The following is a 12,643-nucleotide window of genomic DNA, read 5'->3' on the forward strand; positions in this document are numbered from 1 at the left end:
TAAAAAAAAAAAAAAAAAAGGTAGTTGGTATCCTCCATCAACCAAGCTCCATGAAGTTTCTGGCTATTTTTCCTACGTGCTCCCCCAAAATTACAAGCATCACCCATGTGTCAGCTCACATGGTTTTCAGGTAGCTAAAGTTATTTTTAAAGACCAGAAGACTCACTCAACAGTTTAAGAGAACCTAGGAATAAATCTACTGGGAACCACATTATTTTAAACTTCCATTTTCCTCCATCAACCAAGCTCCATGAAGTTTCTGGCTATTTTTCCTACGTGCTCCCCCAAAATTACAAGCATCACCCATGTGTCAGCTCACATGGTTTTCAGGTAGCTAAAGTTATTTTTAAAGACCAGAAGACTCACTCAACAGTTTAAGAGAACCTAGGAATAAATCTACTGGGAACCACATTATTTTAAACTTCCATTTAAACCTGCATCTGAAAAGATGATTTGAGTGATAAAAAGTTGGGAGTAGTGAATAAGTACTTTGGCAAAGAGAAAAGTGACATAGCAACTTTTACACACACTATATCATGATGCAAACAGCTTCACTGTCCCTGCTGAAATATCTATGTTAGAACAAAAGAAAACATACCTAGAAGCGCAGTGAGTTTGGGAAGCAGACCAACTTGTACCATTTTATTTCTCAGGCCTGTGTCAAAGGAGAGATTTAGTAAGAGTCGAAGAGTGATGTTCAGCAGGTCTTCATGTTCACAGGGTACCATTTTCACAAGTTTTTCAACAATATCCATTTCAACCTGTATATCGAGAAAAAGAAAAATCCATAATCCATCCAAACTTAGCTTTGTTGTCAATGTAAAAGCCCTTTCAGTGTGTTATGTATTCACATGTATGCAAATACATATCCAATTTGTACCCATAACAGTGACTGTCAATGCATTTTCATCTGAAGCAGTTTTGCTTATGTCTTTGTGGTTGAAGTCTTCTAGATTGGGTTACTGGGTAATGTTGATTAAAAAAGTTTTTGAACCGAACAGTTCAGATGTCTTGGAAATATTCCTCACAGTTGGAATACTGCAAGAATGTGGTCAAGACATCACTTGCAAGACTAGATTTGGGGGGGGGGGGAAAACTCATTTAAACTTAAACACAAGCAACCCTGGAGCAACTGACATTACAGTCAAAGAGATACCCAACCAAGAAAGACAGAAAATTGGCATCCAAAAAGAATTTGAGACCTTTCATTATGAATTTCAAATGAACCCCTAGACAGAACTTCGCATGTGCTCTCAGAAGAGGCATGCCGTCCTGTACGTTAATTTAATAAAAGCATGAAAGTCATCTTGAAACATGTATCACTTTCAAATTAAAAAGTGGAATCCAGGAACTAAGAAGTGGTATCAGTTCCTGAGATCATGTTCACTTTACCAGCCAGAAAAGACATCTGAGCATTGACTGGCAAGACTTCAGAAAGCTTTTATCATCTTTTAAGCAACATTTCTCTGCTTTTATTTGACATAATCTTTTAAATGCATTCGTTCTTTGTTTCCCAGAATCTTCTCTGGCCAGAAGGAGGCACATAAAATTACTTCGTATTCTTCAAACTTCTGCATATATGTAACTAGTCTTCCAGTTATAAATACACACAGAATGAATACTAAGAAAAGAAACTACAGCTCTCCCCACATGGCATAGTGCAATAATCAAACAACTGACTGGATACCTTTGATCAAAAACAATCAGATAGCAAGAACTCCTACTTCACTGCTTTGAATTTAATATGGCACTTGAATACCAAAGGAGAGAATGTGCCATAAATATATGTGGATTATTCAGTTTTACTTAGAATCAGGCATTGCACAACTCATCTTGATTCATTTTGCTTTCGACATTTTTGTGTTATTGCCCAATACAAATATTAGAACACCTCCTTCACTGGTAGCTTTCCTTAACAATACTGTGGAGAAAAAATTATCATCTTTATTATCAGTAAGAAATGCTCAGACAGCTGACCTGAAGCATACACACAAACCTTTTTTAAAAGTCTTTTCAAAACTGTTAAAACACTCTGCAATAAAATAAATTGAACAACTTTATTTCATTTGTCTTTCCACTAAATCAAATGGAATGCGGGAAGTGTGCCAGCAAATCAGTGGGCTGGACAGCTAATCCTTATTTTCCTAATAAAGTCCTCCAGGGCACTACACAAGTATAAACTAAATCAATGACCAGTCACCTGATAAACAGTCCACATTCCCCCAAAAACACATGCTTGGTGTCTGACTTTTGTTAAGAAATAGGATACCCATACATAAATAAGGGAGATACCTCTTTGTCTGCAGTGTTCAGTCATTCGCATGCATATGCACAGTTCCAGTAACAAAGATGCAATTAATTTTCTACTGCATTTACACAGATCTTTTCTTGTCACAATCTAAGTGTAACATTAATCTCAGATTACCTCTTGGATATGGAAAATTTATCATTTTCTTTTAACAAACAGGCATAAAGGCACACAAGTGAAGGCATGTATCTACTAAAAGCCATTGGGAAATCAGTAAAGGAGATACGTGGCCAGAGTTTAAAGTCATGAAAAAAAAATGATACAATTTCAGAAGTTTGAGACTTCACCTAAAAAAAGCTTATGAAGAATAACACCGCCTCCAATTCTTGGGAGCTACTGGCAGCATGAAGGAACAGTTGTGAGGTGCCTTTGAAGCTGACCTAGGAAATAAGTAAACTAGTCTAGCAAACTGCAAAAGGATAACTACCTCTCTTTCCAAGACAATACATGGCAGAGACAATAGTATGTTGTCAAAAGAGCCTAGTTTGGGGGAAGGGTCATGGGCATCTCCAGAAGTGGGGGTATGACAAGACTTTGGGGTGCTGACTTCAAAATTTGGAATTTCATGTATCATATTTTGAGGTAGCTTCACTGCTTGAGATGACAGTCCTTCAAAAATTTTTGCAGTATGTTATGGCTGGATGTTGTACTTGTTTTCTTTTACTCATTTTACTAGTAACAAAAGAGGATAATCAGTGCCACGGATATTTAGGGTGGGGACAAAGATGTCTTCCTCTTCCCTCCAACCACACAAAGTTTTCAGAGTCCATACCTTTCCAATATTGCAGTAGCGTGCTATGAGCCTTACCATATCATTTTTGTTCTCCATAAAAATGCTGAGTTTCTTCAAGAAAGATACAACCAGGATAAGCAGCTCAAAATTATCACGGTCCAGTGCTTTCACTAACATATGGACAATGTTCTTGTTTCTCATCTTCAGCTCAATGCGAGTATCCTCAGCAAGATTTAGGAGCAGGTAAAGTGCAACTAACAAAGTCCAATACAAATCATACCAACAGATCAAAGATAACAGAACTAAACAAGTCTCTATATACACACTAAGTGCTTAAGACAAGACTTTCAGAAGCATTCCGCTCCCTTCCCAATGCATTTTGAAGGAAACTGACCATGAATGCTTTTTATTCCTGTTTAGAAAGCATGAAGATGATGAATTCTAATAGTGGCTTTGAAAAAAAAAATTATGATCACTAGAAGCTTTTTATATTTTTGTACTTTCAATTCCAATGGGAACCATTAAAAAGCCCTTCCCGGGAAAGCTTTGCCACTCAGATCATTTCAATCTAACATTAAGTGTAATTTAGTACAAAAACTGAGATAGAGTGAAAGCTCTTCCACTTGAGTCAGATACAGGCTAAGTTAGGCTAAGTTAAAAAACCCAAATCAAACGTACAAAACCAAAATACCCAACTCCTCCCAAACCAACTTTTCTTTGCTCATGATGTTAAGTGGATCACTTCTGCTATTCTTCCTCTAAGACTGACAGATCACTTTAAAAATTGTTAGCATACTGCCAAACAATCTGATGAAGTACTCATCTTCTCCCTATTCTTTGGCAATGCTCTTCCATATTCATCCACACATTCAGTATGTTTAAGACATCCTGGTTATAACAAGCATCCAACAGAACTCTCTAACCACACTCACCAACAAGGAAACCATTTGCTATTTGGATTTGGTACCTCTGAGTAGCTGTTCCTGCTTGACAACCAGCCCTTGATATTTCTTATAAGTTTTCTCATAGTCCTTTTTCAGGGTTTGATTTTCAGGATCTTCATCAAGTAAATTGCAGAAGTTAAGGAGTTCAGATAAAAGTTATACAGTCTAGATAACTATTGTCCTCAAAGGTGTCATTCAATCAGTAATAAAAAGAAAGAGATCTATGGAATAGCCAGTGTAAAGACCCTACCTCAGCAACAGCTTGTTCCACCTGTAATCTACTGCATGATTTTCTTCCTCTTCCTAGTCCTGGATTACATCCTAATAGTCAGCAAAAATGTTCCTAAGACATACTGCTGATAAAACATTTTTTTTCTTGTGTTGTTTTAGTAACTTCAGCTTAATCTCTTCAGCAGCCCAAACTTCTCACTCTTGGTCTTCTTCCTATCTGCAATTATATTTTGCACTTTCTAGTAAATTCCACTGCTTTCATAGGAGTTGCTGTATGCTCATCTCGTATAACTCAACAACAGCTGTCAAGTCAAGTCAGAATCCATCAAGCTGCCCCAGCATATCAAAAGGATATCAGCTTTCTTCTTTTTAGCAAGTTCTTCCTGCCAAAGCTCATGTCTCTTCAGTTCATGGTCTATGATATTCATACACAGAGCTCCAATTTTGTAGTGTGTGATTATTCCATGAAATTGAGAAAAACTACATTGAAGAAAAAACACCTGTGAGGAAAAAAATAAATGCAAACAACCCCAAATCTGTTTTGACATCTATGGCAGCAATGTCCCAACACTGCACCACGTGAAGTATTAAAAAAAGAAGTATTTACTCTGTGCCCCATTAAAACACTTCTCTATTGGAAAATTATTTCAAAACAAAAACAAATCCTGAAAACATGATTACTTTTTCCAAACTTGTAGAAGGACAAGCAACAGTCTGTTGTTCCAAGTCAAAATAAAAACACATTGCAATTTTCATGCGTAAAGGAAAATGTTTTTATATTATAAGTGCTTCAGAGGACCCCCTACTCACCAGAAATATAATAGAGGTCTCAAATCAAATTGCAATGGAAATTCCATTTGAATTATTTCTAGGCAGGGTATGCTGAAACACTGGCATATCTAAGTAAGAGCAAGCACTCACTTCAGTTTTGAATACCGTTTCTTCCCTGTAGGAATGCTGAGGGAAATAAAAGGGGGCAGCTCAGCCTATAAGCTATGGGTCAGAATCCTTACTAGTTTCTTCCCAGCTCTACTACACGCTGCCTCACCATGGGGGTTCTTTTTGTGCCTCAGTTTTGTCCTTTATAAAAAGTGTGTTTCCGTCTCACCACATTTTTTTCCTGTTTCAGTGAGGTTTTGTAGTGCAGTGCAGAAAACAACTGAAAAGCCACTAAGCAAAGTTCCTTATGTCCCTATACACAGGGACTCTGCACTCACCTTGAAAAGCAGAAGAAAATATAAATTATATTGGTAGCAAGTTCCACGCTTTGTTTCCAGTCTTCCCTCAGCACTCTAGCCAATGCACCCAGGGCAGTTTCTGAAGTGAAACAAGATTTAGATGAGCATCAGCATTTCACCTCCCTCCTTTTGTCTTGTGAGACTCAGAATTTGAATACACCTTATTCTACATCTATCAGTTTTCTAATGGAAGATTTTCAGAGGTACCTCACTTTAACATGTAACACTGTTCACAAGTTCTGTTTGGAGACAGTACTAAAACAGAGAATACCCTGGGTGGTCATCCAGTCACAAACCCTAAGAAGAGGCAACATGCAAGGAAACTGCAACCAACCACTAACGTCATCTTAAAACTACCACTAACCTTAAGATTTGTAACCTCTGCCAACTCTATGTTCCATACTACACTGTGGCCCCTACCTAAAACATTATCAAGTTCACTTCCAAATCCTCTTTAAATTCTACCTTGACAACTATCATTTTTCATCCACCACTTTCTATTTATTTTTTCCCCCTGTAGCAGCTTTGTATTATTTAATAATTTGGTTTATATTTCTTCTTGTCATACTTCAGCTTACTTTTCCTCTCTGAATCACTTATCTTTTCCATTCTCTTTCCCCTATCTAGTCCCCCTTCATATACACCATGTTACATGATCAGAATGAGAAAAGCAGCAACCGGCAATTTCAAGCAACAGAATATTCACAACAACTCATGGGGACAAGCCATTATTTGATGGCTTACCATTCCCCTCCTAATTCCAATTCTTAGAATAATCTCGCTTGCTGACATTGCAGGATGGGTAGAGTACATATTGATGTCATCATTTACTCGAGGAATGTGGGGGGTATAAGGGCTCAGTAAAAGAGAAAGGGGGCAAGGAAAAAAATTACTAAATTAACAAGACATGTACTTGCCGTCACTTTGGAGGTCTGGTTTGGATTGCCTTTATCTTTTGTCTGACACCTTTACAGACTATAAGGTCCTTTTTTCACCCCCCAGAAGAGAGGGGGCAATGGGAAATGAGAATGTATATACATGTACACATACATATTTACAAACACACACTATTCCACACTGATGTAGCTCTCAAAATGCACATGGCACAGCACATATGTATACAGATACAAAATGACAGCAATGTGAACATCGTATCATGCATTCTGGTAAGATTTTCAAATGGATCCATAAGCAAGAAGAGTATGGCGTGCTAGTGAAATACTTTGGTGATGCACACACATTCAATTTATTAATTCCCTTGGAAATTGGACACCTATACTTATGTCAGCCTGCAGATCCCATTTTCAAAGCAAGTTTCCTGATCTTCAGGATACAGCTCTATATTCTCTCATCTCCAGCAGCAATGCCAACTGAAGTTAACTCAGCACCAAAATAACTAGGATGAGAAAAAACAGCTGAAGCCTATTGAAGCCAGGAAGATTTGTATGTTAGGCCCACCTAAGAAGCATCCATTTGTAGAGAGATCCAACTGGGCTTTCACAGCCAGCTTATTATGTACTGAGAAGCAAAGCCTAGCAAACTACAGAAAATCCCAAATTAAAGGTGAACTACTTTTCCCTTGAGAAGAAAGCACCACAAATAAACAGCATAACATTAAGAGAAGTTACCGTTGGGTTTTAAAGTTACCATTGATAAGCAGTTCTTCCAAATTATCAGGATTCCTAGCCAGCTGCAGGATGAGGGCAGAGCCGCGCACCTTGTCAGGAATGTCCTCATACAGTAACTCAATGTACTCATCCATGTCATTGATATTGGCAACTTCATCAATCTGAAAGCAGTCATAAGCAGGGGTTTCACAGAGAGAGATGTCAATTCAAGACAATCAATCACAACGTTATTCAATTCCAAGACAAAAGAGTGCACAGCTTTAAGACCTTAGGAAAAAATAAAATACAAGGGGAAAAAAAACACATCCAGAATCACTGCCAACGAACACCAGGAAATCTGAGAAGATTTAATTACAAAAAACAAAGGATGCTCAGACATGACTCCCTGTATCCTGTCCGATGTTCCAGACCTCACTTGCTGTCCTGCTGCGTGCTATAGTTGGAGGGGGAAGTATACAAGTCAAATATTTTACCCTTTATGGAGACGATTTTTATTCCATTGTGCAATATTTCCAAACCAAGTTCTTTGTTTAAAAAACAAGAAGCAAAACCCCCCCAGAATTTCCTCTCCCCCCCCCTTATATAACTGCTTACTTAAGAAGTAAATGGGTTTTGCATTTCTCTTCTAACACCAGTATTTACCTCCATTCCTTCAAATGGGGGTGGATCTTTTGGCTTGCTGGATTTCTCTTTCTTCTCTATAAAGAAAAAGACATGGTTGCAGTTAAGTTATGCATATTCACAGACAAAAAACATATCCAGTATTCTCATAGTAAACATTCTGGTTAAATCAAGGTCAAAGTCCTTTTGTGTCCAGCGGACCTGTCAGACTAACAACAGCTAAGGATGTCAGGTTTCTGAAGCTGAACAGCCCACAGGGAGCAAAATAAATCCTCAGATGCTTTTTTCCTCACCCTAGATGATCAGTTACAGCCCACCAAGCTGGGGAGACAGAGGGTAATAAACATTAGTGCAAGTCCAGACTGACAAAACTCACTTTCACAGTGAGATAATTTAGCAGCTTTGATTCTGCTTGTACACTGTGGCAAAGCTGCCCTGTGATACACCAAGTGGGTTTTGCATTTCTCTTCTAACACCAGTATTTACCTCCATTCCTTCAAATGGGGGTGGATCTTTTGGCTTGCTGGATTTCTCTTTCTTCTCTATAAAGAAAAAGACATGGTTGCAGTTAAGTTATGCATATTCACAGACAAAAAACATATCCAGTATTCTCATAGTAAACATTCTGGTTAAATCAAGGTCAAAGTCCTTTTGTGTCCAGCGGACCTGTCAGACTAACACAGCTAAGGTATGTCAGGTTTCTGAAGCTGAACAGCCCACAGGGAGCAAAATAAATCCTCAGATGCTTTTTGATTCCTCACCCTAGATGATCAGTTACAGCCCAGTCAGCTGGGGAGACAGAGGGTAATAAACATTAGTGCAAGTCCAGACTGACAAAACTCACTTTCACAGTGAGATAATTTAGCAGCTTTGATTCTGCTTGTACACTGTGGCAAAGCTGCCCTGTGATACACCAAGACACATATATACAGAATAAAAGAGGGTAAAACACCCAAAGCAGTTACAATCAAAGCATACAAATAACATTAATCTTTGTTTTAAACTCATCCCATTAGGATAAGAATCCAACTTGAGAACAAAGCTTACCATTTCATGATTGCAAGAAATCTTGCTAACCACAAGGTAATGCAGGATCAGATGTTAAATATGAAATTGTCCCCTGAGCAGAAAGTTTAAGATGAACTTAAGACATAAATAGGACCACCAAAATGCCTTGGCATCAGAGCAGAGAATTACTGTTCTCAGTAACTTGTTCACCAGGAACTTAAGATGAGAGAATTACCACAAGCTGTCTGCTACACTGTACCAAAGCTTGTCAGACTCAAACTCCTCACCCCAGCTTTACAGACAGTGCAAATTCAGCCTAGGAACACTATATACCATTGCAACAGGTGACGACAGAGATCTTTCTAGGAAGATCCTCATACAATCTTTTGATGTCACCGCAAGTGCAGATGCAATATGAAGAGGCTGTACCAAACAGTGAAACCTGTACCTCTCAAGTCTTACCAAAGCACAAGGCAGCCAGTAAGAAGCATCAATACTAAGTTTAACTAACTGAAAAAATAAACTTTGGTTGTTAAAAAGATAATTCTCCCCAATCTCTCCCCAAGATTGTAATTTTTTCCAAGTGTGATTTAACTATACATCTTCCCCACTCATTATCTCTGAAGAACTCATATATCAAGTTAGGACCTCAGCTAGAAAAACTTCACACAGTAGTTGTTCAATGCTGAAGCACTCCAGTCCCAAGCTACTTTGTTCCTGTATTATTTACCTTTTCCTGCTGAGGCATCTCTGCGATTCTGCAGATAATACAACAGCTGTTCTACTTCTGCAAGTTTGGAGGGGTGAATGAGCTTGCATTCTTCAACCACCTTTCGAGCCAGGGAAGCAATGTCTGTATTTGCATTAAGACTCTTTAGCCGAATGCTGCAACACAGATAGGTCTCTTTTCAGTTTTTAAATTTTTGTCTCTTCAGTCCTTTGATTTATGTTTATATAGTAATGAATTTCTTGAAGCAGAAATGATCCTGATACCCCCAATGCCTGTGCCATGGCTTACAAAGGTAATGGCAAAGCAGTGGCTCTCTACAGCTCCAAATGGCAAGTAACTGTCAAACAGATTTGAGAGTGTAACTGTCCATCAGCTGACAAGCAGCAACACTAAATGCAGCTGTATGAACAGATCCCTTATAACCATCTTAGACACAGCAGCCAGTAACTTATTTGCAATACCCAAAAAAAGTGCACAGGACCGCAAAGGAATACTGCATACACAAAAAATCCAAAATGAGAAACAGCTATGGGTGTTGACTACACAGGTAGGTTCTTTTGCAGTGCCTGCAGATGCAGTGTCAGGAGTCTCCCATAGCTCTGGCAGACCTGCAGCTAGGTCCACAAGCAATGAGCAGTAAGAAATCTCTGTGGGCATTAACCACAGGATGGATCAAAAAGGAATTCCACCACATTGCAGATGCAAGTTATGCATCATCTGAAGTTATGATTCATCTGAAAACAGACGAACATTTCTAATATCTTTAAAAATTTGAGACAATTTAAGGATTCTCTTTTTCTTCCTCAATTATTCTTCTTGCATGCACTCACACAGGTAGCCACTTCAGCTCAAATTTTCAAAAATAATTCAGTACAGAGATAAAACAAACTTAGGAAAGGTCCAAACTTGCAGCTTGGAAACTAAAGTTATGATAGTTCTCTGGGCTTTTCCAATGGGGAAATGTTTTAATGCTCTTAAAAGAAAAATACCAGGCAAAACTAAAATGCAGATACCGTATTGAAATCACTAGCAGGGGTGACAGATCAAAACAACAGGAGAGCCAACAGCTAGAGCATAAGGCTGTCAGAAGGTTCAACAGTATTACTTGCTCCAACATTAACCATCATTTGAGTAGGAACCAATCACTTGCTCCGACATTAACCATCATTTGAGTAGGAACCAATCACTTCACTTTTCTCTACCTCAAGTTCCCATCACGTAAAATGGGAATAATCACTTTTCTTTACAAAACACCTTGAAGTACATGGATGAAAAGCAGTTTACAACATGTGTTTTAGATGTTAACTTTCCCAGGCAAATGTTATTCCCTGGTTTCTAAACCCTCCGCTAATCTAGCACTGAGTTTTATAAATGTTAGAACGTATTATTTCTTACAGTCTGTCGATGCTTTGAGTTATTGAATTTATGACTCTGAAAAACAGAAAAAGCTATCTGAGCTTGCTATGACCTTACATTTTCTGACATTCCTTGCGCTCCCCCAGCATGGGGTCTCCCAACTCTCCCAGAATCGTTGCTTCCACTTCATAGTGGACAATGAGGGCTTTCTCAGATGGATGCACATCTATGTTGCCTCCTTTTACCTTCCTGCCGTGAAGAAAAAAAAAAAATTACTGATTAAATGAAAAGCTCGGAAAACATACCAGAACATAGATCAGTAACAATGACCTGTATCCTGTTCTATTCAGACCCTAAACCCAAGCACCGCCCTCCTTCCACACCATATTTCATTTCACACAGCTTAGTGCTAGCGGCATATTCTTGACTATTACCTCTAGTACATACAGAAACACCCAAGCCATTGGTCAAGCCTTAGTCACAGAAGTCAAGTAAGGAAGAAACAGGATGAATCTTTGATTTCTAAGTCTCCCAGCTCTCTTAAGGAACTACAGTGAGGAAAAAGATGCATTTCACAGAGGTGGTGAATTTCCCAGTTGATTCCCTCTTACATTGTCAGTATTGAGAAATCTTCTGCTAATGGCATCTATCTAGTGCAGTCATTTACAAATGGAAATTTTTCCTCAAAGACTCTTGGCTAAATCTTAACAGTTAAAAATCTACCAAGAATTAATTACAAATAATTTGAATTTCAAATTAACTATTCTCTCCTGAAGCACAAATCTCTTTGCTACTGTTCTTCACCTCATTATGTCTGTTGCCAGGCTCAGGGGATTACCAGATCAACAGCTGCCATCAACAGGTATAAATCAAGCATGTCTACCTACTTTACTACAGCTACCAATACTTTGGAAAAGCATTCTCCAGCAAAGCACGCTGGGTATGTCACTGCCAAAAGGGCCTGTCCTGCTCTCTCCTCCTTCGTGCCAGCAACTCCATGTCCACACAGAGATACAAGGGCCATGAGGACAGGCCATGAAGATACACCTCATCTCTGTTTTCAAGTGATGGCAGAACCACATCCAGAGAATACAGTTACACATTTCTGTCTCTGGTGGTAAAGCTGACAATTGCCCCTTTTCCCTTTGGTACTGCCAGTAGAGTATGTATAGTCATGCCATAAACCAGGCTGCTAAAACACTGCAGATTAAAAACAACTCCCTAATGTGACGGGCTTGTTTTTTGGTGGGTGGGTGGGGTTTTTGTTTGTTTTAGGGGTTTGTTCTGCTGTTGTTTTTTTTTTAGACAGATCATGTCAACAAACAGATTTCAAGTGGCCTCACCAGTAGTTGTATCAGCATAAATGAGATAGCAGCTAGCTATAGCATTGGGTCAATTAGACCAGAGAAAACTACTTCAGCCTCACAGAGCTGGAAATGTTAGCAAATCCGGATGCAGCCTTCGGTGTAACCACTCTCTTCAGAAAATGTTTGAAATGTGTGCCTCCACCTACCCAGCTACTATGGTGGCTGCTTTCCCCTCTGCAGAATACAACTGCAAAAAATACCTTTTTCTTGAAATACAGCTGCCCAAAAAAACCCACAAACCACAGAAAGGTCTGCTGTGGGAAATGAAGAGTCTAGTTCAACTACCAGCCTTAGAAGGACATAAAGCTACAGGGCAAACAAATATAGCTGCTAAAGAGCAACATCTTCCTTGATGAGATTGCAGCAGAACTCCATTTACCACTCAAGGTTTTTTTGAAGAGACTTGTGGTTTTTTCCTTTAACAGTACTTTGAAGCAGATGCTTCATTACAGTCTGTTCTCTGTTCTCACGAGGTCCAG

The 12,643-nt window shown here is 38.8% G+C and overlaps 1 protein-coding gene across 2 annotated transcripts in view; it reads right to left on the bottom strand.

Annotated features, from left to right (window-relative positions):
- Positions 1-11,042, bottom strand: part of KIFAP3 (kinesin associated protein 3) — a 71,823-nt gene extending 60,781 nt beyond the window's left edge. Inside the window, exons 1-9 of one of the 2 annotated variants that reach the window (XM_019470490.1) lie at positions 10,915-11,042; positions 9,442-9,596; positions 8,190-8,245; positions 7,102-7,243; positions 5,434-5,533; positions 4,572-4,696; positions 4,009-4,107; positions 3,117-3,295; positions 599-761 (exon numbers count right to left, since the gene is read on the bottom strand). In XM_019470490.1, coding sequence (XP_019326035.1) covers positions 599-761; positions 3,117-3,295; positions 4,009-4,107; positions 4,572-4,696; positions 5,434-5,533; positions 7,102-7,243; positions 8,190-8,245; positions 9,442-9,596; positions 10,915-10,946 — 1,051 coding nt within the window. In that variant the 5' untranslated portion in view covers positions 10,947-11,042. Of the gene's footprint in view, positions 1-598; positions 762-3,116; positions 3,296-4,008; positions 4,108-4,571; positions 4,697-5,433; positions 5,534-7,101; positions 7,244-7,724; positions 7,777-8,189; positions 8,246-9,441; positions 9,597-10,914 lie in introns of those variants that run through there. The other variant, XM_009273292.2, reaches the window with a different exon arrangement.
- Between the last annotated feature and the right edge of the window lie 1,601 nt (positions 11,043-12,643).

The sequence above is a fragment of the Aptenodytes forsteri genome, unplaced genomic scaffold, assembly GCF_000699145.1.
Source record: "Aptenodytes forsteri isolate BGI_AS27 unplaced genomic scaffold, ASM69914v1 Scaffold95, whole genome shotgun sequence".
In the NCBI taxonomy this organism is placed as follows: domain Eukaryota; kingdom Metazoa; phylum Chordata; class Aves; order Sphenisciformes; family Spheniscidae; genus Aptenodytes; species Aptenodytes forsteri.